At 59.4% G+C, this 24,433-nt stretch overlaps 1 protein-coding gene across 5 annotated transcripts in view; it reads right to left on the bottom strand.

The window, feature by feature from the left end:
• Window positions 1-24,433, bottom strand: part of SBNO2 (strawberry notch homolog 2) — a 38,611-nt gene that overhangs the window by 10,047 nt on the left and 4,131 nt on the right. The window contains exons 2-11 of one of the 5 annotated variants that reach the window (XM_068979341.1): window positions 17,658-17,849; window positions 14,979-15,052; window positions 14,255-14,363; window positions 3,174-3,335; window positions 1,694-1,777; window positions 1,303-1,399; window positions 739-893; window positions 502-635; window positions 332-422; window positions 90-233 (exon numbers count right to left, since the gene is read on the bottom strand). In XM_068979341.1, coding sequence (XP_068835442.1) covers window positions 90-233; window positions 332-422; window positions 502-635; window positions 739-893; window positions 1,303-1,399; window positions 1,694-1,777; window positions 3,174-3,335; window positions 14,255-14,363; window positions 14,979-15,052; window positions 17,658-17,777 — 1,170 coding nt within the window. In that variant the 5' untranslated portion in view covers window positions 17,778-17,849. Of the gene's footprint in view, window positions 1-89; window positions 234-331; window positions 423-501; window positions 636-738; window positions 894-1,302; window positions 1,400-1,684; window positions 1,778-3,173; window positions 3,348-3,448; window positions 3,550-7,046; window positions 7,176-14,254; window positions 14,364-14,978; window positions 15,053-17,657; window positions 17,850-24,433 lie in introns of those variants that run through there. The other 4 variants (XM_068979343.1, XM_068979345.1, XM_068979342.1 and 1 more) reach the window with 4 other exon arrangements.

Below are 24,433 nucleotides of genomic sequence, written 5' to 3' on the forward strand. Positions count from 1 at the left end.
TTGTCAGGGTCTCCCGGCCCCCTGTCCTAGACCCCGCCCCTCTAGCCCCGCCTCTGGGCTCGGCCCCGCCCCCATCCCAGCGAGGATACCACGCCGTCGAAGGCCTCCCCGCACCACTCCAGGATCTGCCGGATGCGCGTGCGGTGCTGCCCACCCGCCTGGCTCTCACCAATCAGGGCGGAGTAGGTGGCGAAGAGAACGCCCTCTGAGGTAGTGTTGTCGCCGTACTTGATCTGGGGAAGGGAGCGGACATCTGTGCGTGAGGTGGCTTGGCCAGAGCTGGGCTCCGCGACCCCGACCCGCACCAGGTTTGGGGCTGTGGCCCACCCACCTTGCTCAGTGCGTGCACCGCGATGCCGGGGGCAGCGATGTCCCGGAGGTCGCGCTCCGCGTCGTACTTGAGATCATTGGAGACGCTGAACCTGGGGTTGTGGGCCAGTAGGCTTCAGGAGCCCCCTCCCAGGCTGCGGGCCCACCCCGCACCCAGGGGAGGCAGCTCACCACAAGGCCTTCTTCCTGCCTCGCAGATAGTTCTCCAGGATGACGCCGGCCACCGTGCGGCCCTTACCCACACCCGCGCCATCGCCGATGAGGAAGCCCGCGCGCTGCCCGCTGGGGAGCAGGACCTCATGTTGCTGCGGGGGTGGGGGAGGGGGGGTCAGCGTTCGACAGGGTCAGGGTGGGCACTGAGACTATCCCCACGCAGGCCGCAGACCCAGTGGGAGACCCCGGGATCACCTGACAGGCGTAGGTGATGGCCTCCAGCTGCAGGGCAGATAGGGCCCCGCTGTCTGAGGAGGGTAGGGCGAGGGTGTAGGTGATGTCTGGCGGTGGGACGCTGGACAGCGTGCTGGTCTCCACCACACGGTCCGGGTGCTGCCTCCCGATCTTGGCTGTAGGGATGTGCCGAGGGACCAGGTCAGGGGCGTGGCCTGGACGTGACCAGGGCACTAGGGAGGTCTGCCTGGGGCCAGGATGGGCATGGCACGCCCCAGGAAGTGGAGGGGAGGGCCCATCAGCATAGTGCCAGCAGGTGGCAGATTCCTAAAACCCTCCCAGGTGCAGAGGAAGGCGGCCTGCCTCTCCATTGCAACATCGGCCTGTGGCTGGTTTTGTGCCAGGTGAGGATCACAACCCTGATTACAGAAGAGTCCCTCAGGAGACCACCCTCAGCACCCACACCTGCTCTGGCAGTTTAAGGTTCCCTGGGACCTTCAGAGACCCCTGAAATGGGCACCCCAGGCCAGAGGACCCAGGCCCCAGGCACTGTGCAGCTGGGGGTCTCCATAGCAGGACACTCACACTTGGATGGCACATAGTCAGCGTACGTCTCCGCATGGCCCAGCTCCTCCGCCTCATCCTCCTCAGCCTCGTCGTCCTCCTCAGGCTGACTCTGAGCCTGAGGAGAGGTGCTGTCATACTGGGGACTGTCTTGTCCCCTGCGGCCCGCCAGCCTCCCCGTCAGGGGCAGGGGCCTGGACCACTAGCCAGCCCAGTGACTCAGGTGATGGGAAGGTGTTACCCTCCCCCCCTGCCCCCCACAGCATGGTGCCTCCCTGGGACCCCAGTTTCCCTGTCTGTAAAATAGACCATGCTCCCAAGCTGGCCCAGACTCTGCACACAGCAAGTGCCTGAGTGGCCCTCCCTAGTGCCCAGGAGGGGTGGGCAGGGCTAGGGAAGGTACCTGGCTCACCTGGTAGCTGATGAGAAGTGGGGTGCTGGGGAGGGAGGACACAGGGTCCTCGAGGCCTGTAAATGGCCCACTGGGCGGGAACAGCTGGAGGGGAGAGGCAGGAAGAGGGGGCATGAGCCTGTAGGTCAGAGGCGGGGCTGAAGTGCCTGGATAGGCCCCCAGCCTCCAGGAGGGCTTGCCCGATTGTCCTCATGCCCCTCAGCTGGCTACAAGCCTCCCTCCTGCTGCCTGCCTGCTTAGATCTGCTGCATAAATAAGTACTAGGGGCACACAAAGCCCTAGATAAGTAAGAATTAGGAACACAACAGGCAGCATGATAAGTAGAGAACACTGCTGTACATTGTATATGAAAGTTAACAGTAGATGCAAGGAGTTCTGGGCACAAGAAAAAAAAAAGGTTTTCTACTTCTTTTCTTTTTTTTTCCTTTTTTGGCTATGCTGTGTGGCTTGTGGGCTCTTAGTTCCCCAACCGGGTATTGAACCCAGGCTCCCAACAGTGACAGCGCTGAGTTCTTACCACTGGACCACCAGGGAAGTCCCTCTATCTCTTTATTATTGTATTGATACGAGACAGTGGATGTTCACTGACTTATTGTGGTCCTTTTTCATGACATAGGCAAGTCAATCGTTGTGCTGTGTGTGCATCTCCTTAAACTTAGTGCCATGTGTCAATTACATCTCAATAAAACTGGAAGGAAAGTAAAAACAAACTTTTGTTTTTTTAATCAAAGTGTAGTTTCCCTTTCTTTTTTTGGTGGGGGTGGGGTGGGGTGGGCGGCTGTGCTGTGCAACATGTGGGATCTTAGTTCCCTATCTGGGATCAAACCTGTGCCTCCCTATGTAGAAGCACAGTCTTAGCCCCTGGACCACCAGGGAAGTTTAAAAAAAAAACACACAGTTTTCTTGAAATGAAAATAAAATAGAAATGCGGTACAAGGAGATCAGAAACCTACCCTCAATTCCCTCTCCCGTTTTTTTTTTTTTTTTAAATTAACAAAAACAAACAAACAGCCTTGGGCTCAGGTTCCTGGAAGGCTGAGTCAGGTTCCTGCAGCCCTGCTGGCCACAGCAGGAGTACGTGTGGGGTTTCAGCTGCCCGCTTGGGCCTGGCAGAGGCTAGGAGCCGGTGGGAGGGCCCTGGTGAGGGGAGGGCAGGGTTACTGCCCTACTGGGCCCCTGCAGCCAGAGGTGGGGTTGGGCCTGGGTTGCCTACTGTACCTGCTCTGGGAATGTCACATCCCCCTGACCCTTCCTGAGGGTCCAGGAGTTTCACGGGCACTGAGCCTGTCAGGGCAGCTGGGGAGATATCCACCAACATCCACTAGTGTGTGCTATGCTCCCCAGAGTCCCCCTTCCCACTGGGAGCCCCTGCATCTTCAGGCCCGCATGGGAGACACGAGCAACCTTGAGTAGCAGCATTGTCTGGGTCTGAACAGCCTTGGCATGGCTGCCAGCCAGCTTGGAGGCTGGGTGCACTGACCTTGTCGTGGGCGGAGGGGCCAGTGCTCACGTCCCAGATGGTAGGCACCTGGCTGAGGCTGTCAGCGGGTGGGAAGTCGGGTGTGTCAGCTATGTCCGAGAGGGAGTCCACGGACGAGGAGAAGATGGAAGCGTTGGAGAGGTCATCGAGGTATGAGGAGTCCTGGAAGACAGGCTAGGTATGGGCGGCTGTGAGGCCACACAGGCAGAGCCACAGGTCCAGTCATGCCGTGGATGATGCTTGGCCACAGAAAGAGATAAAGCTCTGACACTCACTACCATGTGGATGGGCCCTGAGAACATGATGCTCAGAGAAGCAGACAGAGAAGGACACGCAGCATGTGATTCCACTGATGGGAAACGTCCAGAACAGGCTGACCCACAAAGTTGAGTGGGTTCCTGGTGGTCAGAGGCTGGGGAGGAGAGGGGAGTGACTGCTCTTGGGGATGGGGTGTCTTCGGGGGATGATGGAATGTTCTGGAACTAAACAGAGATGACACTTGCATGACTCTGAATGCACTGCAAACACTGAACTACACATTTCAAATGGGTCAACTGTATGGTATGTGAATTATAGCAATAAAGCTTTTTTTTTTTTTTTTTTTTTAAGGGGGAAATGTAAGGGGAGGTGAGAGAAAGCAGACCCCACAAGTACACGCTGTAGTCTACTTAGGGCACACCCATCCTTGTGAAGGGGTGATACCAAGATTCAGGGGCCCCCCAGTGCCTGGAGCTGGGGAAGGTGAAGGCCCCAACCACCTCCCTTAGCCCCTCCATCCCCGAATGTGGGGTATGCTCAGCTGATCACTCCAGGGAAGGAGCCTCCCAGCCTGCTTGACATGGGGCGGGTTATGGACAGGCTGTGGTCCCAGAGGGCATGTCAGTGGGAGCATTTCCTGAGCAGGGAGGGGCCAAGGAGGAGGTGGGGCCAAGGCGGAGGAGGAGGGAACAAGCCCTTTGGGAGCAACCAGCGCACCTTCCACAGGTCACTGCCCACTAGGGTGGTCGGAGGGCCACAGCCAAGTGGGCTGAGGTGGGCTGCCAGGAAGGCTGCATTTGTCCCACTAACCTGTGGCAGGGGGTCGGGGAGGCAAGGAAGGTGGGTGGGACAGACCAGCTGGGTCTCTGACCTACGGACTCAAGATCAGTGGACTCTGGGGAGGAAGGGACGCCAGGGAGTGGGGCCCACCCGATTGCCCGGCTGGGGCCTGGAGGCCGCAGCTGAGCTAGCTCCTGGCTGGGTGGGGGCAGTAGAGGGGGACTTCCCCTCAGCCCCAGGTCACTAAGACTAGGCATCCTGGCTCAGGCAGTGCCAAGCCCTGCCCCACCCCCTGCAGAGTGTTTCTGGGGCTCCCCTCCCACTGATCTACATGGGAACCACCTGCACCCTGGGGTGAGGCGACCTCCAGGTGACAATGACCAGCTTCCCCAGACCCCCATGCTCCCATGCTAGCAGGCAGGGGAACCCAAACAGGCAGGTGGGACCCACCGTGCCCAGAGGACAGGGGGAATGGCAGGAAGGGTCATGGCAGGGGCAGGGCCAGGTCAGCCAGTCTGAGGCTGGGGGCCCTAGGAAGATGGCGTCCCACAGCCCAATTGCTCCTACTGGCCTCTGCCCCCCGCCATGCACAGCCTGGTCTCATGGTGTTGGGGGGACAGACCCCAGCCTCCCCCACTGCCTGCAGTGGCAGGACCCCATGACCTGGTCCAATCCAGGTGAGGCAGTGAATAAAATCTTTGAGGTTGGGACAGAGCAGGAAGGGAAGCAGGAGGGGAATGCCAACCCCAGGAGCAGGAAGAGGTGCTCTGTGATCCACTTGAGGCTCCTGGCCCCCTCACACAAGAGTTGGGTGACTCAACAGGCCAAAGCACCCATCTCAGGGGACACTGAGCTAGCAAGGGCTGGGGGGTCTGGCGTGCCTGCTCCCTGGCCCATCCCTGGTCAGCTAGGGTCAGAGGTGGCCCATCCCGAGTCTGGTGGACAATAAGGTCCCCAGACACTGAGGCTGGCTGGGGTGGGTCTGGGTACAAGCACGGACAGCTGTCATTGCTGAAATCCCCTGGCACCACATATGCGTGGTCCTCCCAGTGCATGGCACTGAGCTTGGGCAGAGTGATGATGGCCCGGGCCATCAGCCAGCAGACCTGGAGCCCTGAGGGGTTGCCCTGCTCCCTGAAGGCAGAAGAGTTGCTGAGCAGTGGGCAAGAAGCAGGGCAGGGCTGGGGGGCCAGACCATGGCAGAGTCCCTGGGCTGAAGGGGACTATACCCTCTGAGAGGGCTGCACAGAGACCCTTCCCAGGACAGTGTGCAGGGGAAGGACACCCCCTCCCCCATGGAGGAACCAGGAGGTCAGGTCAAGGTTGGCAGCAGGGACCCCTGCTGTGACAGATGAGAAAGGCACGTCCCCTCCTGGGTCCCTCCCCTAGGAATCCATGGTCCCAGGGTGACCACAAGAAAATACCAGACAAGCCCAGACTGGGGACATCCTGCAGGACAATCGGCCTGGGCTCTCCACCCACAACTGCCCAGGCCCCCACTCCCAAGACGAGACAATGGCAAGACCAAGGGGGACTGGTGACATGGGGTCCTGGGGCAGAGAGGACAAGGGGACGTGCAGACCTTGGATGAGGATGACATATCAGCACTAGCCCATCAACTGGGACACAGGCGGTGCTTAGCTGAGGTATGTCCCACGGGGACCCTGAACTGATCCACAGCTTCGCTATAAACCTAACCCTGTTCTGAAAAGTACCATTTATTAAGGAAGCGGGTGCCCTCTCCCCAGTCTGTGGACACTGTCCCTACCAGATGCCCGGAGGGGCAGCCAGCATCATCTGGGGGTCCCTGGATCCTCAGGGGCAAAGGGAGGTAGGGCCTCACTGGGGTCACCAGGGTTGGGGGTGGGGCTCCCAGGGCCCCTCCTGCCCTGCGCAGGGTGGGTGTTTGGATGTGAGTGAGAGGGTGCCTGCTCATGTCAGGACCTGACCCTCGGCAGACCCGCAAGACAACTGAACCCAGATCCACCCTCTCTGGGTCCCAAGGCCCAGTGAGGCCAGGGCGGCAGCTCCCCGGCCCTCACCAGAGCCAACGCAGCAGCCTGTGTCCACCCCACCCTCCGTCACCTCCTGACCTGTGTCCCCACCCTGCTCCTTCCACTGCAGCCCCTGAGTGGGGAGCTGGCTGGTTACCCTGAAAGTTCTCTCAGCATCCCAGAGACCCCGGACCAGTGAGGAGCTGGGAGGACCTGGAGGAGCTGCCCACGCAGCAATGCCCCCATCTCACATCCACCACCAGTACCCAGAAGGATGGAATAGGACAGCCCCAAGGCTAGACCTGGCTCTGGGTCTGCTCAGCAACCCCTCCCAGCTGGGGAAGCAACACCAGAAACACCCTTCAGACACAGATCCAGGGCCCCGAGGTCAGACCAGGAAACAGAGGGATGGGAGGACGGGGTCAGGGGGATGGATAAGAGGGGGATAAAGGGAAGCGGGGATGGAGGGATGGGAGGACAGAAGGACAGGAAAGGACCATTCCTACCTGTCCCATCAGAGCCTGTCTCAAGCCGTGCCCCACCCCGGCCCATGGAGCCAGTGCTGCCGTGCCCGGAATGCCCCCGAGACTCCAGGTGGGACGGCTCTGGCCCCCCGTTTCCCCCTTGCCTACCCTCCCTGGCTGTCCCCACATCCCACGTGGCTCTGCTCGGAAAACTCCAGCGGAATCACCCTGGCTGCCAAAAAAGCCGGACGGAGCAGCCTCCCCACCCCCACCCTGGTTGTTCCCACGGGCCGGCCCACCCCCCCCACCCCACCCCCATTCCGCTGCGCCACCCCGCCACCCCGCCGGCCCTGGGCGCCCAGCAGGAGCAGGATTACCTTGCCGAAAGTGGCGAACTGCAGCCAGAAGCGCAGCTGGGACATGGTGATGGCAGGGTCTCTGGGAGGCAGCGGGAGCAGCTGCCTCATGACCGCGGGGGCTCAGCCCGGCCGGCCCTCAGCCCTCAGCCCGCGCCCGCCCGGCTGCATTTGCATGTTGGTTTAGTCACCGCCGGCGCCTACTTCCCCTAAGGCCGGCTGACTTTCAGGAAATGATGCCTGCCTGGTAAGTCAGGGCGATTACTGGCAGAGTGCAGAGAATTACTGAACGGGGCGGATTCTAGCCACAGACGGCTGTCAACAATGCCGGCCTGCCGCCACCAGCCTGAACCCTGCTGCTGCCGGCCTGTACCTTGCTGCCCTGGCACCCTCCCCACCCCAGCCTCAGTTTCCCCAAATCGCTGCCCCCGAGTCCGGGCCCAACTGCGCCTGGCAGGGACCATGGCTGTCCTGGGGGTGCCCATAGCAGGAACTCAAGGGGCATATACCCCGTGCTGTGGGGAGGAAACCAAGGCTGGCCCCCCTGGGTCTGCCCTAGGTTCCTCAGCCTGCACCCTGAACTTCACTGCCTGTCCTGGCTGCCCTAGAGCTGACTCTCAGTGCCTGCCTCCCCAGGCGGCTCAGCCCAGGGCCTTTGCCCATGCTGTAGCCTCCCCAACCTCCCACTTGGCCACCCTGGCAGGGCTCTGAGATCCTACCTAGCTCCCATTCCTACCCTGGCGAGGGGTTTCTGTCCTTCCCCCGCTCCATCTCCCCCTGCGACCCATAGCCCAGCACAGAGGCCGAGATACAAACAGGGCCAGCGCCTCGGGGGCACAAAGCCGTCAGGCTAGGCGCCACATCCTGGACTATTTCTTTTGATCACCCCCATCCCAGGACAGTTTGATGCCGGCCCATAACCAGGAGAAGCAGGTGGGCCTGTAGGCCTCCTTGCACCTGCCCAGTGCCCCGGGACTAGTTGGGGAGGGTCCCTGAGGTCAGGGACACCTTGGCCCGATGCTGCACCCCCATTCAGTCTGCAGCCCACAGCTGGAGAGGAGGTGGGGGGGCACATGGCCTGGAGGCCACTGCTGAAGACAAGGAACATGTAGAAATGGCAACCAGGAGAGGTAAGGACATACACAGTCTGGTAACAGGGAAATACAAACTGAAACCAGCAGGACACACTCCACACCCACCCAAATGGCTGGATCCATGAAGCCGGCAGGGACCAGTGTGGGAGGATGAGGAGAAACTGGAATCCCACATGGCAGGTGGGCTGTGAAATGGGGCAGCGTCCTCAGAAAAGTCACCCCACGACCCTGTGATTCCATTGCCAGGCACCCATGAGGGGCAACGGAGACACAGGTCCACATGGAAACCCACACATGCACAGCAGCCAAAGGTGAACACTACCACGTGTCCATATCCGGGAGCATCACCCAGCCATGGAACAGAGGGAAGCCCTGACACTTGCTACCATGCGGACAGACCCCGAGAATACAATGCTCAGTGAGAGAAGCAGACAAAGGACACACCGGGTGTGATTCCACTGATAGGAAATGTCTAGAACAAGCCAATCCACAGACATAGAGAGTGCCTGATTGTCAGAGGCTGGGGAGTCATTGCTAATGAGGATGGGGTTTCTTTTTAGGGTAATGGAATGTTCTGGAATTACATAAAGGTGGTGGTTGTACAGCTGTGCAAATATACTTTGGAGAAATAAATTTTAAGGTGAGTAAATTCTGTCTCAGTTTTTTTTTTTTTTTTCTGTCTCAGTTTTAAAAAGAACTACTAGGAGACTGAAATGAAAAGAAGACCCACAAAGGACAAGCACAAACTTTTGTTATTAGATTTCAGGGGCAGGAAACTGGTCGGATTGCCAGAAGTGGGCTCACACTCTGTCCCCTGTATCTCATCACCAGATGGCTGCTCGTCCCTGTCTGGCATGGGGCTGTCCGGCTGCCAGGATGCTCTCGGGTCCCCAGGCCACCACCGGGCTGGGCACGTAGGGGTGGGTGAGGCCCATGATGAGACCCTCTTTGGGGAGGGGTCACTGCAGAAGTAGTCAACTAAAATGTGGTCATGCTGGAGTAATGGCTGGTGCCCTTACAAAAAGGAGATCTGGACATGTACAAAGAGAAGACAGGGTGAAGACGGACGTGAGAGGGGAGAGATGGGACCACAATCCTGGGACACCTGGGGCCCAGGTGCTGCGAGAGGCAGGACAGGCCCTCCCCCCAGAGGACCCCGGAGCAGGGGCCTTGGCCATGGAAGTGACCCAGGGGCTTCCCATGGGAAGCAACTCTGCGCTGGCCAGTACCAGGAGCTGTGGGAACTGCTGGCTGGGTAGGCGGGGCCTCCAACTGTGGGAGATACACCCACAACGCAGCAGATGATGCTGCTCCTCCCCCCAACCCGCATAGGATGCTGCCGAGAGTTTGCAAAGCACTTTCCCGAGCTGTGACCTCATCCTGTTTCCCAGAAGCCCAGCTGGCAAACGGACAGCGCCCTCATCCAGGCCCACCTGGGATGCCTGGAGGGACCCTCAGGGCACATGCTCACCCTGGCGACAGAGAGAGAAGGGCTCAGTGCACTGCAAAGAGTCCCCTTCCCCAGGGCCTGGCAGAGATGCAAGGATCCAGGGAAGATTGTGAGGAAGAGACAGAGTAGCACCTGCTCCCAGGGGGCTGCAGGGGGCTGGGCACTGGGGGGCAGCAGAGGAGGGCAGGGTGGATATCCCTGCAGCCAGGACTCCAGAAAAACCAGAGTGGGGAGGACCAGAGGAGGGCCTGGAGGGGCAGGGGCAGCTGGAGGCACAACGCCTGAAGAGGTGTCTGGAAGGCTGAGCACTCCCCCTCAGCCTGGACCCTAACAAGGCCCCAAACATCCCCCAGAGGAGATTCAGTCACATCTGGAACACATGCTCACAGCAAAGTCTGTACGCGTGTTCACACCAGCACGATTCACAGTAGTCGAAAAGCAGAAATGACCCACCAGTTCATCCACAGGATGGATATACACAATGTGGTCCCTCTACACAGTGGAATATGATTCAGCCAGGAAAAAGGCTAAAGCCCTGACCCTGGCTGCCATATGGAGGGGACCTGAGAACACGATGCTCAGTGAGAGAAGCAGACACAGGAGGACACGTGGGATGTGATCCCACTGATGGGAAACGTCCAGAACAGGCCAATCCACAGACAAAGAGTGGGTTCCTGGTTGTCAGGGGCTGCAAAAGGGGTGGAGGTGACTGGTCATGGGGGAAGGGCTTCTTTTGGGGGATGGAATGTTCTGCATCTGGAGGTGATGGTTGTACAACTGTGAATGTACTAAAACTGCTGAATTGTAAGAAATGCAAATCATATTTCAATTTAAAAAATGAAGAATGAAGAAAAGCCATATCCCCCAAACACACAGTACACCCCAGGCCTGGAGACCCCACATGGGGCCCCTTGAGCTGTCAGGGGTGTAGGGGTCTGAGTGGCTTAGCGCCAACCGTGGTGCACAGTGGAGGGACTCAAGTGGACACTGCCCTAGCAAGGGTCTAAGTCAACCCATCAGCAACAACATACACTGACACAGGGCCTTGGAGTTGATGTGTTATGTCTGTGGGCCGCCCGCCAGGGACTCCGACCCCTCCCAACGTGGGGCACCCTGTAGACATCTGGTTGGTTCTCCCTGAAGCCTCAGCACACATAAGGGGGCACACAAGTGTAGTCACGTGGGTTGCACCTGTGACGTCGTCCTTGGCCGTGTAAGCTGGCACATGTAACATGCAGGGCAACTGGGTGAAGCAGTGAGAAGAGTGGAAGCGTCAGTCGCTCAGTTGTGTCCAACTCTTTGCGACCCCAAGGACTAGAGGCCGTCAGACTCCTCTGTCCATGGGATTTTCCAGGCAAGAATACTGGAGTGGGTTGTCATTTCCTCCTCCAGGTAATCTTCCCGACCCAGGGATTGAACCTGGGTCTCTTACACTGCTGGCACATTCTTTACCATCTGAGCCACAGGGTGAGGCAGGGTGCTCAGAGATTTTCTGTATCATTTTGGTCACTTTGCTGTGAATCTAAGGTTTTTTTGTTTTTTTTTTTTTCCTATTTTTTGGCCACATCATGTGGCATGCAGGACCTTACCTCCTTGACCAAGGATGGAACCCACATCCCCCTGCATTAGAAGCAAGGAGTTCTAATCTAGTGGACTGCCACGGAAGTCCCTGTAAGGCTAAGCATTTTAAAGTTCATTGTGTTTCACAAAAACCTTCAAACATACAGAAAAGAGCATCAGCGATGAAATTTTCAGCGGACCCCTCCCTGGCTGGAACTAGGGCTCCTGGCTGTGGCGGTTCAGCGGGCGCCTGGTCTGACTGCCAGGACTGTCCAGACAGAGCTACCTCCAAGTGGGAGCCAGACTGACCTCTCACCCTAGACCCCCCGAACAAATTCCCTCAGCTGTAGATTCCTCCCAGGTAACTGGTGGATGGGGACCCCACACAGAGGCAGGCTTGACCCCACCAGGTCCTGGGCTCAAGCTAGCTGTGTGGAGCCTCCAGGGAACTGCTCCAGGCCCCAAGGGAAGGCAAGGGAAGCTTTCTGCTTGTGGGCTGTGAGGGTCACACAGCCCCCCAATAGTCTGTCCCTTTTCACTTTGGCCAGCAGGAAACTCGGGGCTCAGGTTTAGTTACCAGGGGGATGTGTTAGGGCCTGCAGGTGTACACCCACTGCCTGCCCCCAGCCCAGGTCTGCACTCCCCATTCCAAAACTCCTTCTGACATACTAACAGGAGCAACCGCTTCTGATATGTGTCATGGGCTCATGAGGGCTTCATGTGATGAAGCGGCTGTAATAAGACTACCCCAAACACCACGGCTTACAACAGCACATTTATTACTTTATGGTTCTAGAGGTCAGAAGTACGAGATGGGTTCATGGGACTGGTAACCTCTGGAGGCTCCAGTGGAGCACTGGCTCCCCGCTTTTCCAGCTTCTAGAGGTACCGCATCCCTGGCTCGCAGCCCCTCCCTCCATCCTCACAGCCAGCAGAGCAGCATCTCCTGTCTCTATGCCTCTGACCCTCTACCTCCCTCTTATAAGGACCCTGTGATGACACTGGGACCCCAGGGGTCAATCCCATTTCAGGGGCCTTAGCTTAATCCCACCTGCAAAGTCCCCTCTGCCCAAGAGGTGACACGTCCACAGGTCCCAAGATGAGGATGTCTTTGGGGCTATCCCTGTGCCAGCCACCTTGAGATGTCACTCAGTCTGAACCAGGAGCAGAGCAGACCCACCAGGTGGGAGCTGGGCTGGGAACAACCTTGAACGCCAGGCCCACTCTGGACTCTGTCCTGCTTTTGGCTACAGGCACAGGGGTCCCAGGGGAGATGGAGGATGCTGACGACAGAGTCAGACTCTGGCTGCACTACGGTCTCACACCTGTGTGACTCCATGGTCGGCAATGGGGTGAGAGCTCATTTGAAGACGTTTCACTGCTTTAAAGAAGACCTGGTCCAAGTCGACCCCCGCATGGGAGACTAGAGGGTGAGTGGGCCGCAGCCACACTCTGTGAGCTTCTGTGGGGTGGATGTATGACCCCTAATGTGACCTCCAATGACCTGCAATGAGGGTGTTCTTTCCCACCTGAGGCAAGAAGCGGATGCAGTGCCCCAGGGGAATCTTGGCTTGGAAGCTATGTGAATTCTTGACAGAGCCTAGGAGGCGGTGGAAGCGGTGAGTGGGATGGGGAGCGAGGCCCCTGAGCGGCCGCAGGAGCTGGGTCAGCCCACAAAGGCTTCCGCTGGCCCTGGACTTGGCATGGCCCAGGCCTCATCCATCCAGTACAGGATGTCCCAGCAAGGGAACAAGTCTGGACACGGAGTCAGGCCCTGGACCCAGTGGACAAGAGGCCCATCAGCTTCCAGCCCACAGCTAGCGAATGCCCAGAGACAAGGAGCCATGGCAGATGCCCTGGGAGTGTGAACCCATCAACCTTCCTCTTCTGGTGGTCAATGGTGTCCTCACGGACCAGTGGCTGGCAGTAGAAACCACAAATCCTTCTAGAGAGTCTGGGAAGCTAGATCCACGGGACTCCTGTCCCCACCCCACTATCCTTGCCCTGGGGGTCTCGGGTGTCCCCAGGGGCAGGCTCTGCTCCCCGGGCCACAAGACCATCATGTCACCTCCTGGGCAGCCATAAAGGTCACTGATGGAGCAGCTCAAATGATAGACGTATCTCGCGTTTAGGGCAGGCGTCCAGGACATGGCATGGGGGCACCGCCTCCAGGCTCTGGGATCTCCCTGCCACCCCAGTGCCCAGGTTCTGCCTCCCTCATCACATACCTCCCCACGCTGTGTCTCTACAGGGACTTCTGGCAAGGTTAGGACCACTCTAACCAGGATGACCTCAGCTCTGTCTTTACTAATTGACCCACAAAGTCCCAACAGCCAAGTAGGTCCTCATCCTGAGGTCCCAGGAGGATGCGAATTTGGGGGGATACAGTCACCGCAGCACACCCCCCCACCGCCCCATCTAGCTCTCTGGCCAGTCCTGCTGCCCCTAGTGGGTGTAGACCAGTCGGAAAGGCCTTGGCCTGGGTCCATGCGAGTCCAGTAGGCCTGCACTGGCCTGTGTGTGCCATGGCCTTCCTCAGCCTGTCACCTGGTGGGGCCCACGAGCTCCCACTTTACGGAAGGAAACCTGAGCACCTGACACCCCAACCCCAGCCAGTCCACTGGATGGTCCCCAGACTGTGCACTGAGTCTGCCCAGACACAGGAGCCACTTGGGGACCGAGGATTCCAAGCTTCCAAGGGAGACTCAGCACCACACAGCCTGTTGCCCCTACTTTCTGCCCCCAGGTGGGGGTCACCCTAGCACTAAGGCCCCTCCAGGGCGGCACTGGGCTTCTTCCCGCAGACCCCTCTGCAGCTCTCAATCAAGGCCTGCTGAGTGGAGGGAAAGCGTGGCACCACCTGTGAACCCCCTGGACGAGGCATGGGCATTGCGGACCCACCACGGCGCCCAAATGGAGAAAGCGCATGGGCAAAGTGCCTGTGATGCGGCCTGTGACCTGCACGCAGGTGAGAGTGACAGTGGATGGGCCCCTGGCCTCAGTGACATGACCTCTGACCCAGCGCCCCTGCTATGGAAAAGTTACACCGGCTATCCCCCCACACAAGCCCCGTCCACTGGCACTCACACCTCCAAGAGGTGCACAGCCCAGCCAAGGTCTCCTACCTGAGGAAAATCACTGCTCTTTGGTGGGAAGCTGGGGGTGGTGGCCGCGGGGCCATAGCTGGGGTCCGTGCAGGGCTGGCCCATGATGAAGGAGGAATTCATGAACTGGCTGCAGGAGGAAAAGGAAGCTGAGCTGGTGGGTATGGTGGGACTCTGTCCACCCACCCAGCATGCAGGACAGAGGTGGGGGTCACAAGCCTGCAGGAACAATTCTGGTACCTCAGAAACTCTGCTTAGGAAGGGCCCACATGCCCATGTCCCCAGACACGGAACCCCAGAAAAACCTTGAGGCTCTGGCTGCATGTTCTTTTCATGCCCTCTGCACGGGCCATTCCTTGGCCGGATTCCAGGCCTGCTCCTCACCCAGCAAACTCCTATTTAGCCTTCAAAACCCAGCTTGTCAACGCCCTTCACGGAGAAGTTGCCCTCCAGGCTCCTTTCAGCCCCATAGTTTCTCACTGCCCATATGAAGTCCCCACAGTGGGGCCCTCCCTGGCCCCCTTGTCCCCACTACTGCTGCCTGTCTCCCTAGAGGGTTCTCATTCAGGGAGATCACAGCAGGTCAGTCTAAGGCTTGGGTCTCAACCCTCCTGATTGGACACTGAAACCCCACTCCCCGACTGAGAGCTCTGGTTCCATTTAGCCCCGACTGTGGGATAGAGAGGCAAAGTGAAGCCCCTGTGGGTAGGGGCCCCTAGCAGGACCTTAGGAGCTCGACACTTACTGGCTTTCGCTGGAGAAGGCTGGGTATGTCGTGGGTGAGAAGCTGTTCCACCAGGGGTAGTGCAGCATGGTGTCCTATGACAAAGCAGTGGGCATCAGGGGAGGGGGTCGTGGGGCAGGGTCCCTGGTCCCCCCCAACTGCCCTGGGGCAGGGTCCAGAGGGCACTGGGCCCCTCTCTCACCAGGGCCCTCCCAGCAGGTTCACTGTGCCTCCGTTTCCCCAGAGGGCCAGGGTGAACAGGAAGGTCCACAGAATGTGACTGGCTCAGAGAGGGGGCACATGACCGCAACCAACCAGTCAGAGCCTTCCCTGGGATTTTATACTTGCAGCCAGTGGGAGTGACACTGCCTTCAGAAGGCAGGCCTGGGGGACCTGACTGGTCCCAAGATGGGTCCCTATGCAGGCTAGCCAATCAGAGCCTGCCTGGAGACAAAGAGGCTGGCCCTCCCCTGGGGAGGAGAAGGTCCTGGGAGATTAGCCAGGAGCTTCCCAGGCCTCATGTAAACTGATGAAGGAGATGACACTCCTGCTCAGGCAGCGCAGCAGATAATACAGAACTGCCAGATAAAATACAGAACAGCCAGTGAAACCTGGCCAGTGAAATTGGAATTTCAGATAAAGAAAAGATAGCTCTTAGACTCAATACTGTGGGCCAGTCCCAGTGTGGCCTGAGGGGACACCCCCATGTTCAGTGGCCCGAGAGGGACAGGCTCTGTGCACAGCCCAAGAGCCCGCTTTGTGGGCTCCAACTGCCCAGACCAAAGCTCAGCCCCCACGCAGCACCTCCCTGTACTCAGGTCCCCATCTTGGCCCAAACATCCTCCCCCAGACTCCAGTATCTCAGCCCCTGTGGTCCCCATGTGCTGTCCCTGCAGAGCTCGCCTCCTGGCCCATGGCTGGCTTCCTGGGTCACCACCATGGGACATGGCAAGAGCCTACTCCCTGCGGAAGAGCTCCGTCGTCTGCAAACCTGCCTGTGCTGGGGCTTGCCCTGACCCAGGAATTCTATTCCAGAAGCACACCCCCAGGGACTCATCCAGGAGCAGGGAGAAAACCCATGGCACTATTTATAGCGGCAGAAAACTAGAGTCACCCCAAAGGCCCAACAACGGGGAAATAATTAAGCAGATGCTGGGACGCTGAGGAAGAGGAATCCTGAAGGGTTATTAAGAATGACAGGCGCAGGCTCCAAGCCCACAAAACGGAGAGACATGGTATGTGAGGAAGGAACACACCTCATGTCACAAGTCAGAGAGGGCATGGGTGGGCAGAGGCTTGGAGAGAAGCGGGGCTGAGGAGGGCAGGGCCCCCGTGGGCATAGCTGGATGGGCACAGGTGTGCCTGGGGGAAGGCCTGGCCTGAGGCTTTGGGGGGTCTTCAGCTGGATCTGCTTTCGCTCCCTCCCCACCAAACAGCGAGGCCTGCTCAACTTGACCTGGTACTGTGCTCTGCCATGTCAGGGTGCCTCGTGGGCACAGCCGGGCACGGGGTGGATCCTGGGTTTGTGCACAATCTATAGCCCCGTCTGACTTGGAAGTCTGGGTGTCTCCTGACAGCTCTGGGCCCTTGACCTGGAACTCTGCCTTGCTCCAGAGGCCTAGTGCCCGGTCTCTCTGAACCCCAAGCTGGATCCTCGCTCTCTCCCTCTGCCGGCCTTTCCCTTCCATCCCAGCAGGTGTCGGAGGAAGACATGCCCGAGTGTACCTGCTGCTGCTGCTGCGCCTACGCAGCCCACATCCCACTTGCTTCCCCTGCCGAGCAGCTCAAGTCTCCCCACCAAGACATTCAACTTTTCTTTTCTGCAGGGAAGGAGCCCTGTTCTGCTGCAGGCAGGCCGGACTCACTGGAGTATGCTGGCCCCCTCTCTGTGCAAGGACTTCATACCCTCTGTGATATAAGGAGGCCCGGCCCCCGCAGTCATTCTATCACTTTGCGGTTCTTTACTGCAGCCGTCAGAGCTCAGATACGAGTGAGCTGTCCCTCGGCAGGTGGAAGCATAAACCAACCGTGGGACATGCAGACGATGGAAAGAAATGGGCTGTGAAGCCATGGAAAGACTCAGAAAAGCCCTGCACGCACATCATTAAAGGGAAGAAGCTAGTCTGAAAAGTCTACACAGTGTCCTAGTGTCCACTCTAGGATTCTGAAAAAGGTGAGCCTCTAGAGAGAGAAGGACGGATGGGGCAGGGGGTTAGGGCGGTGACACTGCTCTGTAATGCCGACCGGTGGATGTGGGTCACCTGACATCTGTCAAAACCCACAGAACACCTAGCAATAAAAGTGAACCAAATGTCACTATGGCCCTCAGCAGTGATGCTGATGGGCACCGGCTCCTGGGCTCAGCACCCTGAGGACCCTGAGACACTAACGGAGAGGAAGGGAGCGGGGAGGGTTGTATGGGAACTTCCTGTGTAGTTTTCCCATGAACCTAAAACTGCTTCAGAAATAAAGTCTTGAAAAATAAGGAGAAAGAAGTGCTGTGGCAGAGTGGATGAGCATGACTGGCCGGCATTCCCAGCCATTGACGTCTCATGGGTGGGGGCAGTCACCCAGGCCGAGCGTTCCCAAGGGCTGGCTGTGGTCCTGGCATCAGAAACCTTACAGCAAACCTGTGAGGGACTTGGGCGTGGCACATGACCCCCAGAGGGTCCTCCCCACACAACCAGGGCTGGGGCTCACCTGGACGCTGGGCCCACACAGTGGGGTCTGCAGCGGCGGCGGGCTATATAGGACGCTGCCAGCTGGCGGGGCCTCGTGCGGAGGGAGCTCCCCGTCCATGGCGGGCCCCACTGCCAGCATCAGGGGGCTCCAGGAGCCAGGCTGCAGGGGCAGCTATCTGGGCTTCTTGCTCCGCGGTGGCGGCATCATGACCTGGGGAAAGATAGGCATGTCCCAAGGTTGCCCTCCAACCCCAAAGGGTGGGGAAGGGTGCCTCTGCGGACAGTGGGCTGGGGGCGGCAAGAACCCTAGGGGAACCCTCAGATGACCCCAGCCCACCTGACTACCCCACCCACACAGGGGATGTGTTGGGGGATCCATCAGCTGCCCCATCACTCCCTCCTAGGCAAATGACAGAGACCTCAAGGATGAGGGCAGCCCCTTGTGGGTGGGGGCCCCGCTGTACTCCCACCCTTTCTCAGGCCCCTGAATCCTATGGGCTCCAGGGCCACTCCCGCCACCCACAAATGGAACCTTGAGCCCTGGGAGCCTAGTGTGAGCCACAGAGACACACTCCCAGATCTGTGACTAGTGTCTGGAAGAGAAGAGGTTTAGCCAACTGGCAGCTCTGAGCTGGAGGGGCCGCAGGGCCACGGGAGCCCCATCCTACTGCAGCCAGGTCAAGTGTGCCGAGGCTCTCTGGGCAGCTGGGCTGAGCCAGGAGGAGTCCCCGGACCCGGGTGGGGCTAGGTAGGGTCAACATAGGGTCCCACTTACAAGGGGGGCAGACAACCAGCTGGGGAAAGCACAGGGGATGACCCAGCCCCATGTGATCTCCCCACCCTGCCATGCCCACCTGTCCATGGCCTGGGTAGGACCGACATACTGCAGGCCACATCGCCAATGGAGGTTGGGGACCCCAGGCTGACTGAGCGCCCCTCAGGACAAGGCCTCGGGACGTTAATCACCCAGAGAGGCAGGAAGGGGAGGCGGCTGCCACTCCCAGCCAAGCCCTGAGTGAAGAAATCCTCAGGACTTCCAGTAATCTCTGCCACACGGAGTCTTGTGCAATCCTGCGGGGGGCGGGGAGAGCCGCCTGCACCCACGCGCTGCCCGTGAGTGCCTCACCCGAGGTCCAGAGGGACAGGGGCTGCGTCCAGCCCTTCAGGAAGCCTGTGGGGGCTGGGCCGCCCAGCCTCGGCTAGAGAGGCTGGCAGGACGCCAGTCCCCCCGGCTCCCAGCAAGACCTGGCGGCACCAGGAGGAACACATGGCTGCTCTGGGACCCGTGGCCTCGGTCAAGCGGATGGTCAAACCCAGCTCCACGTCTAAGGGTTGGATAACCTCCAAAGATTTGGGGCCCAGAGCTCCGTGAGCCTCAGTCTGATCATCAGGAGAATGGGCTGTTTGGGCATGAGGCTTGTCAGGAGCTCCAAGGAACCTGGGGCCTCCAAGACCCCAAGCCACCCAAGTGACCACAGCTATCACAGAAACCCTCAATTCAAGCTCCTTGATTTAAGAGACTCCTCAACAGGTCTACGTGGGGCCAATCCTATACTCACTCCCAGGCGCTTCTCAGCTCCACACCTGCAGAGGCTGGGGCTGCTCCCTTGGGAAGCACCATCCAGAGACCATGGCCGAATGGCACAGGAGGGGGACCCCTGGGCTGTCCTTGGGGGGCATGGAGCCCCAGGGACCCCCACTGGCAGCAGGCCAGGCCTGCATTACACCCGTTCTGAGTGTCTGGCCCCGCAGGCTCAGGCCCCACACCGCAATCCAGGGCATGACGTCCTTCCAGAGGAAGAGGCTGTCCCCGTGGGGAGGGCTCTCTATGCTCCATGGGGGAGTCATAACTGGAAGAGGGGTTCCTGTGACAGGACCTGTCTGTCCTGTCCTACCAAGACATGCGGGGGGGCATGCCCTGGGGACCCCAGAAATCTTCTCTGACCAAGCAGAGCATTCAGACCTAGACCTGGTGGTGTTGCGGGGAGGGGAGCAACGGGGCTGCGAGTCAAGAGGGCCGCTGGGAATCGTGAACCCAAATGGGGGGAGGGGACATGGTGCCACCTAGGGGCTGGCAGCACCTCACCCGGCTACACAGTAACCTCGGAGCCAGCAGTCCTGCTCCACGTGTCCACCTGGGGGAATGGAGACACACCCACACAGCAATCTGAACACTCACATCCACAACAGCCAGAGGGTACATACAGTCCGAGTGTTCCCCAGCAGAAGATAGATCAACACATGTGTCCCTCCACACCTAGGACCATCCCTCAACCACAAAAAGGGGTGAAGCCCTGACACTTGCTACCACATGGATGGACCGAGAACACAATGCTCAGTGAGAGGAGCAGACACAGAAGGACACACAGGTTGTGATTCTATTGATGGGAAACGTCCAGACAGGACGCTCCACAGACACAGAGAGTGGACTCCTGGTTGTCAGGGGCTGGGGTGCGGCCGACACTGTGCCCAGCACCATCCCCACACCCCCAGAGGCCATCCCTACAGCGTCACCATCCTTGGATGCCCAGACTCAAGGTCATCTCCGGGCCCCACCACCAACCTCAGCCCACTTCACCCCACTGCACGCTCAAACACAGTCCTCCTATCCCCTCACTTTCTGACCTCTGCTGAGCGGCCCCAACCTGCCCACCTCCCTGGGGTCAGGACAGCATTACCAGCTCCCAAGCTTCAGAGGCTGCACTCCCCAGGCATGAAGGAGGCTGGGCCACAGCATATGTTTGTTGAGACGTGAGCCCCACGGCACGTGCGGCAGGGGTGCTCGCAAGGTGCTCTTGGGGAGGGGCCCGCACTTCACCCAGCTTTGAGTTGCAGGATTTCCTTTTGAGATCACATTTCAAATGAGTCACTGTACAACAGAAAGATCAAGGAATTGGTGGCCTGGACAGGACGATGGTGGGGCAGGGGATAGAATGTGGGAAGAAGCCAGGTCTGGGGCAGCCTGATCCCTGGATGCACCCAACTGGCGGGTGACCACGGCCACCCTTGCCTCTTGGCTGAGCCCACTTCACCTCGGTGCTCTGGTCAGACCTCAGTGCAGGGCCAGTCCCCCGGGGTGGGCCATTTGATGCACACTAAGGGCTCAGCCTCCCAGGCACCCTTGGAACCAGCTACCAGGACCCCTGCCTGGTGGTGCCTGGGCCCCGGTGGTCATGTGTTACCAGACCCCCCAGGTACCCCCTCTCCAGGCATCAGGGACCTCCCAGTCTCCCCCAGGCCGCAGGACAGCAGTCCCTCTGGCCACCCCTCAGCTAGACTCTTGAGCATTGGCCCTGGGATCTGGGATGGGGGAATGAGTGGCGGGGCTGGTGGGGGCAGTGGCCTGGGTGGAATCAGGGGGCCGGGTCTGAGATGTCTGGGGGAGGGCTGGGGTGGGGAGGCCCCTTCTTGCTCTACTGGTCAGAGAAAGCCTAGGGTCAATCCCCAGCAGGGGTATTCAGAGAGTCTCCTCTGCTCCTAATAGAGGGGACCAGCCGGGTCAGGATGTGCTGCAGTCAGAGGGGCAGAGGGGCAGGGAAGGTCAGGCAAAGGGAAGGAGCTCTGTTCTGGGGGCACTGGCCATGCCCCGAGGTCCTATCTGGGCTGGCTGGCATAGCTTACTCTGTCAGGACCCCCAGAAGGGCACAGGCACCTGGACGGCTACCTCCGTGGGTGGGCCATAAAGGGAGGGGGTGAGTCCCAAGGAAAGCCTCAGGGGCCCCCTTCTCACTGACTGACCAGGCCAGGTACTCAGGTGGGACACATGGGGACACAGGGCCAGCTGGTGGGCAATGGGGGCTCAGGGCTATGGAGGAGGGCCCAGCGTGTGTGGGCGAAAGTGACAGGACAGGGAAGGCATGCTGGAGAGAGGGGTGACCCCCAAGCTCAGGTCCACCAGGAACACGCCCTCACTTAGAAGCAGGCTCTTCACAGACAAAAGGACTTAAGATGGGGTGGTGGGGCCTGTGTCTTTACAAGAGGGAAATCTGGACACAGAGACCTGGGAGTGGCCATGTGGCAACGGAGGCGGAGACAGGGGTGCTGTGCCCACAAGGCCAGGACACCAAGGACCACAGGCCATGCCAGAAACTGGGAGAGGAAGAAAGGACCCTCTCCTGGAGTGGGTGGAGGGAGCACCGCCCTGCTGCACCTTGATCTCAGACAGCTGGTCTCCAGAACCGGGAGAGTAAATCCCTGTGGTTTAAGTTGAGCCTGTGGTCAGCTGTTAGAGCCGCCCATGGACGTTCAGATGGAAAGCAAAGACAAACCCTAGCTGGAGGAGAACCAACCCCAGACCCAGGTGACAGTGATGTTTGTGGAGATGAACGTTTATGCAGAAGCGGAGACCCTCAGGCTGAGTCCTGCAGGCACCGATGCAGGGCCACCTGCACTGTTTGTGTCTGCACCCACAGACCTAGGCACTAGCAGGCACAGAGCCACTGGCCCAGAGTACTCTGAGGGCCGACTGCGGGCCAGGTGCTTCTCAAAGCAGCTCCCACACCTAGAGGGCCTCCTCAAATCTATAAGGACCTGTCAGAGTCTCACAGCCCTCAGGAGGCCAGTCAGCACCCCCGCCAGCTCTGAGGACACAGCTTAGGGGCATGGAGCCCTTCATACCCAGTCAATGGCCCAGAAGGGAAGGGGGATGAGAACAAGGAGCTTCTTTAGTCACAGCTGGAAACGCTGAGCCTAGGTCTCGGGCCTCTGATCCCCGGTCCCCACTCTCAGGTGCAGTCCAGCCTTATCAGGAGACAGCGTGGAGGATGGCACTCCAGCTGCCCTCCCCTTGCAGCTGATGGACCTTCCAACCTGCATCCATGTGGACAGGTTTGGAGTGGCTGCCCACGATGACAGGGCACATGCATGCAGGCTTCCTGTTCTGGGAAGTGCCTGCTCAGAGCTCGTGTTTACGCGTGGTCTTGAAAAGGCTTTAGATACACTGAGTTCGTGGTCTCCTCGGACCCCCGGATCTTCCTCCCGGGTGGACATTAAGCTGAATCCCGCAGGCCTGACACCCTAGTCCTTGGGCACTGATGTCCAGGGTCGGCAGGGAGAAGAGTCTGTTCCTCCTGACGCTTGCTGCTTGATGACAAGAGTCTCAGGCCAGCTGGCACACCAGGTCCCTCTGCCCAGCTCCTTGGAAAGCCCAGAGACAGAGAGAGGAGGGTGCTCCCCACGGCTAGATCACATTACTCCTGGGCGAGTGGTCAGACTGGCCAGTGCCCTCCTTGGACACCGATGGTCCAGCCTGGTGCCAAGAACATCACAAGAGACCTTCGCTCAAGCCAAAGAGCACCCCTGTGCTGCAGGAGGAAGGGCCTGTGCTGGGAAGAGGGCAGACACTCCTAAGTCGCAGCAACAGGGGCCCCAAGACCCACCAACAGGCCTATGTCTGCTTTTCCTGTGCAGATGAGCATCCACAAACTCAAATCCTCCCCCAGGCTTGCAGGTCAGACGTCCAAGCAAGCTCACCAACCTTAGCTCCGGATCTCCCAAGGTTGGCTCAGTGCTGACACTGTCAGGAGGGCAGAGCTCTCCAAGGGGCTGCCCCATGGTTAGAGCAGCCGCAGTTGCAGCACATGGACGCCCCTGAGCTCTGACCCTCAGTCCCTTTCGGCCTCATTGGAGAGAGTCCTCGGCTCATGAGGACCCTGTGATGATGCTGGAGCCCCAGGGACCCAGGATCACCCCATTTCAGGGCCCCTAGTTTAATCCCACCTGCAAAATCCCTTTTTATGTGAAGGGACACATCTGCAGGTCCCAGGATCAAGACAGGGGCATCTCCGGGGCCCTTACTGAGCTGACCTCAGAACACAGCTAGGGCACAGCCCATGAGTGGACAGGTGGACGGTAGGGCTAGGCACGGTAAGACCCCAGAGGTGCCTGGAGGTGGTGAAGCCCCCAGTGGCCCTTCATGGGGCAGCCTCTTCAGGGCCACGGAGGAGCTGCAGGCTGGCGGGGCCTCCCCCCCTCCCCAGTGCAGGAATGTGCTGGGGCATCTAGATGGGCAGGTTCTGCAAGTCGAGTGGCAGGTCTGGATCTGGTGGGGGCAGCTGCACTCCAATTCTGTCCCAGCATGGGGTGCCTTCCTCCAGGTTCCCACAGTGAAGATCACCCACCTCCAAGGGTGTCCCGGACACCCCCCAACGCCCACCTGGGGGCTCACTCACTGAGTCCTGCCCCCCAGACAACAGGCTGAGCTCCCAAATCTGATGAAACCCCCCCTCAAATCCCCGGTCAGTTGACATATCCCAAGGACAGCAGAAGGGCCCCCACAGGGCTATGGGTGAGTGGTAAGGAGGGGTCTCTTGCCCCATTTTGCAGCTTCCAGGGCGGAGCCACACCCCCAAGCTGGGGAAGAGTGGCCCTGGTGGCACTGATCTTTGAGGTGAGGACACACCCGAATGTTCAGAATAGGACAGGGCTCAGGGGCGGAGTGCTCAGGCTTGCCCACCCACCCCCGCCCCCACTGTCACAGCTCCTGGATCAGCCTTCCCTCACTGCACCTCACCTCCAGGGGGCCCTGGCTCCTGTGGCTCTGGGCATCTCTGAGAGGGACTCTCACCCCATCCCAGTTTGACTCAGAGCCACACAGGCTCCCTGCCCCACAATACTACTCCTCCTCACTTTGTCCCCACTTCCTGGGTCAGCCTCTGACCCCAGGCTGCTGTGACTCCCGCCCACCCGAACTCCCGGGAAATGCCAGGCGCCAGCCTTCCGGGATGTGGCCCAGCAGGAAGGCCAGAGAGGCCACTTTCGGTTTCACTTGGGGATGGAGGCCAGGCTGGGAGCACC

Source organism: Capricornis sumatraensis, chromosome 9 (assembly GCF_032405125.1).
Source record: "Capricornis sumatraensis isolate serow.1 chromosome 9, serow.2, whole genome shotgun sequence".
Classification (NCBI taxonomy): domain Eukaryota; kingdom Metazoa; phylum Chordata; class Mammalia; order Artiodactyla; family Bovidae; genus Capricornis; species Capricornis sumatraensis.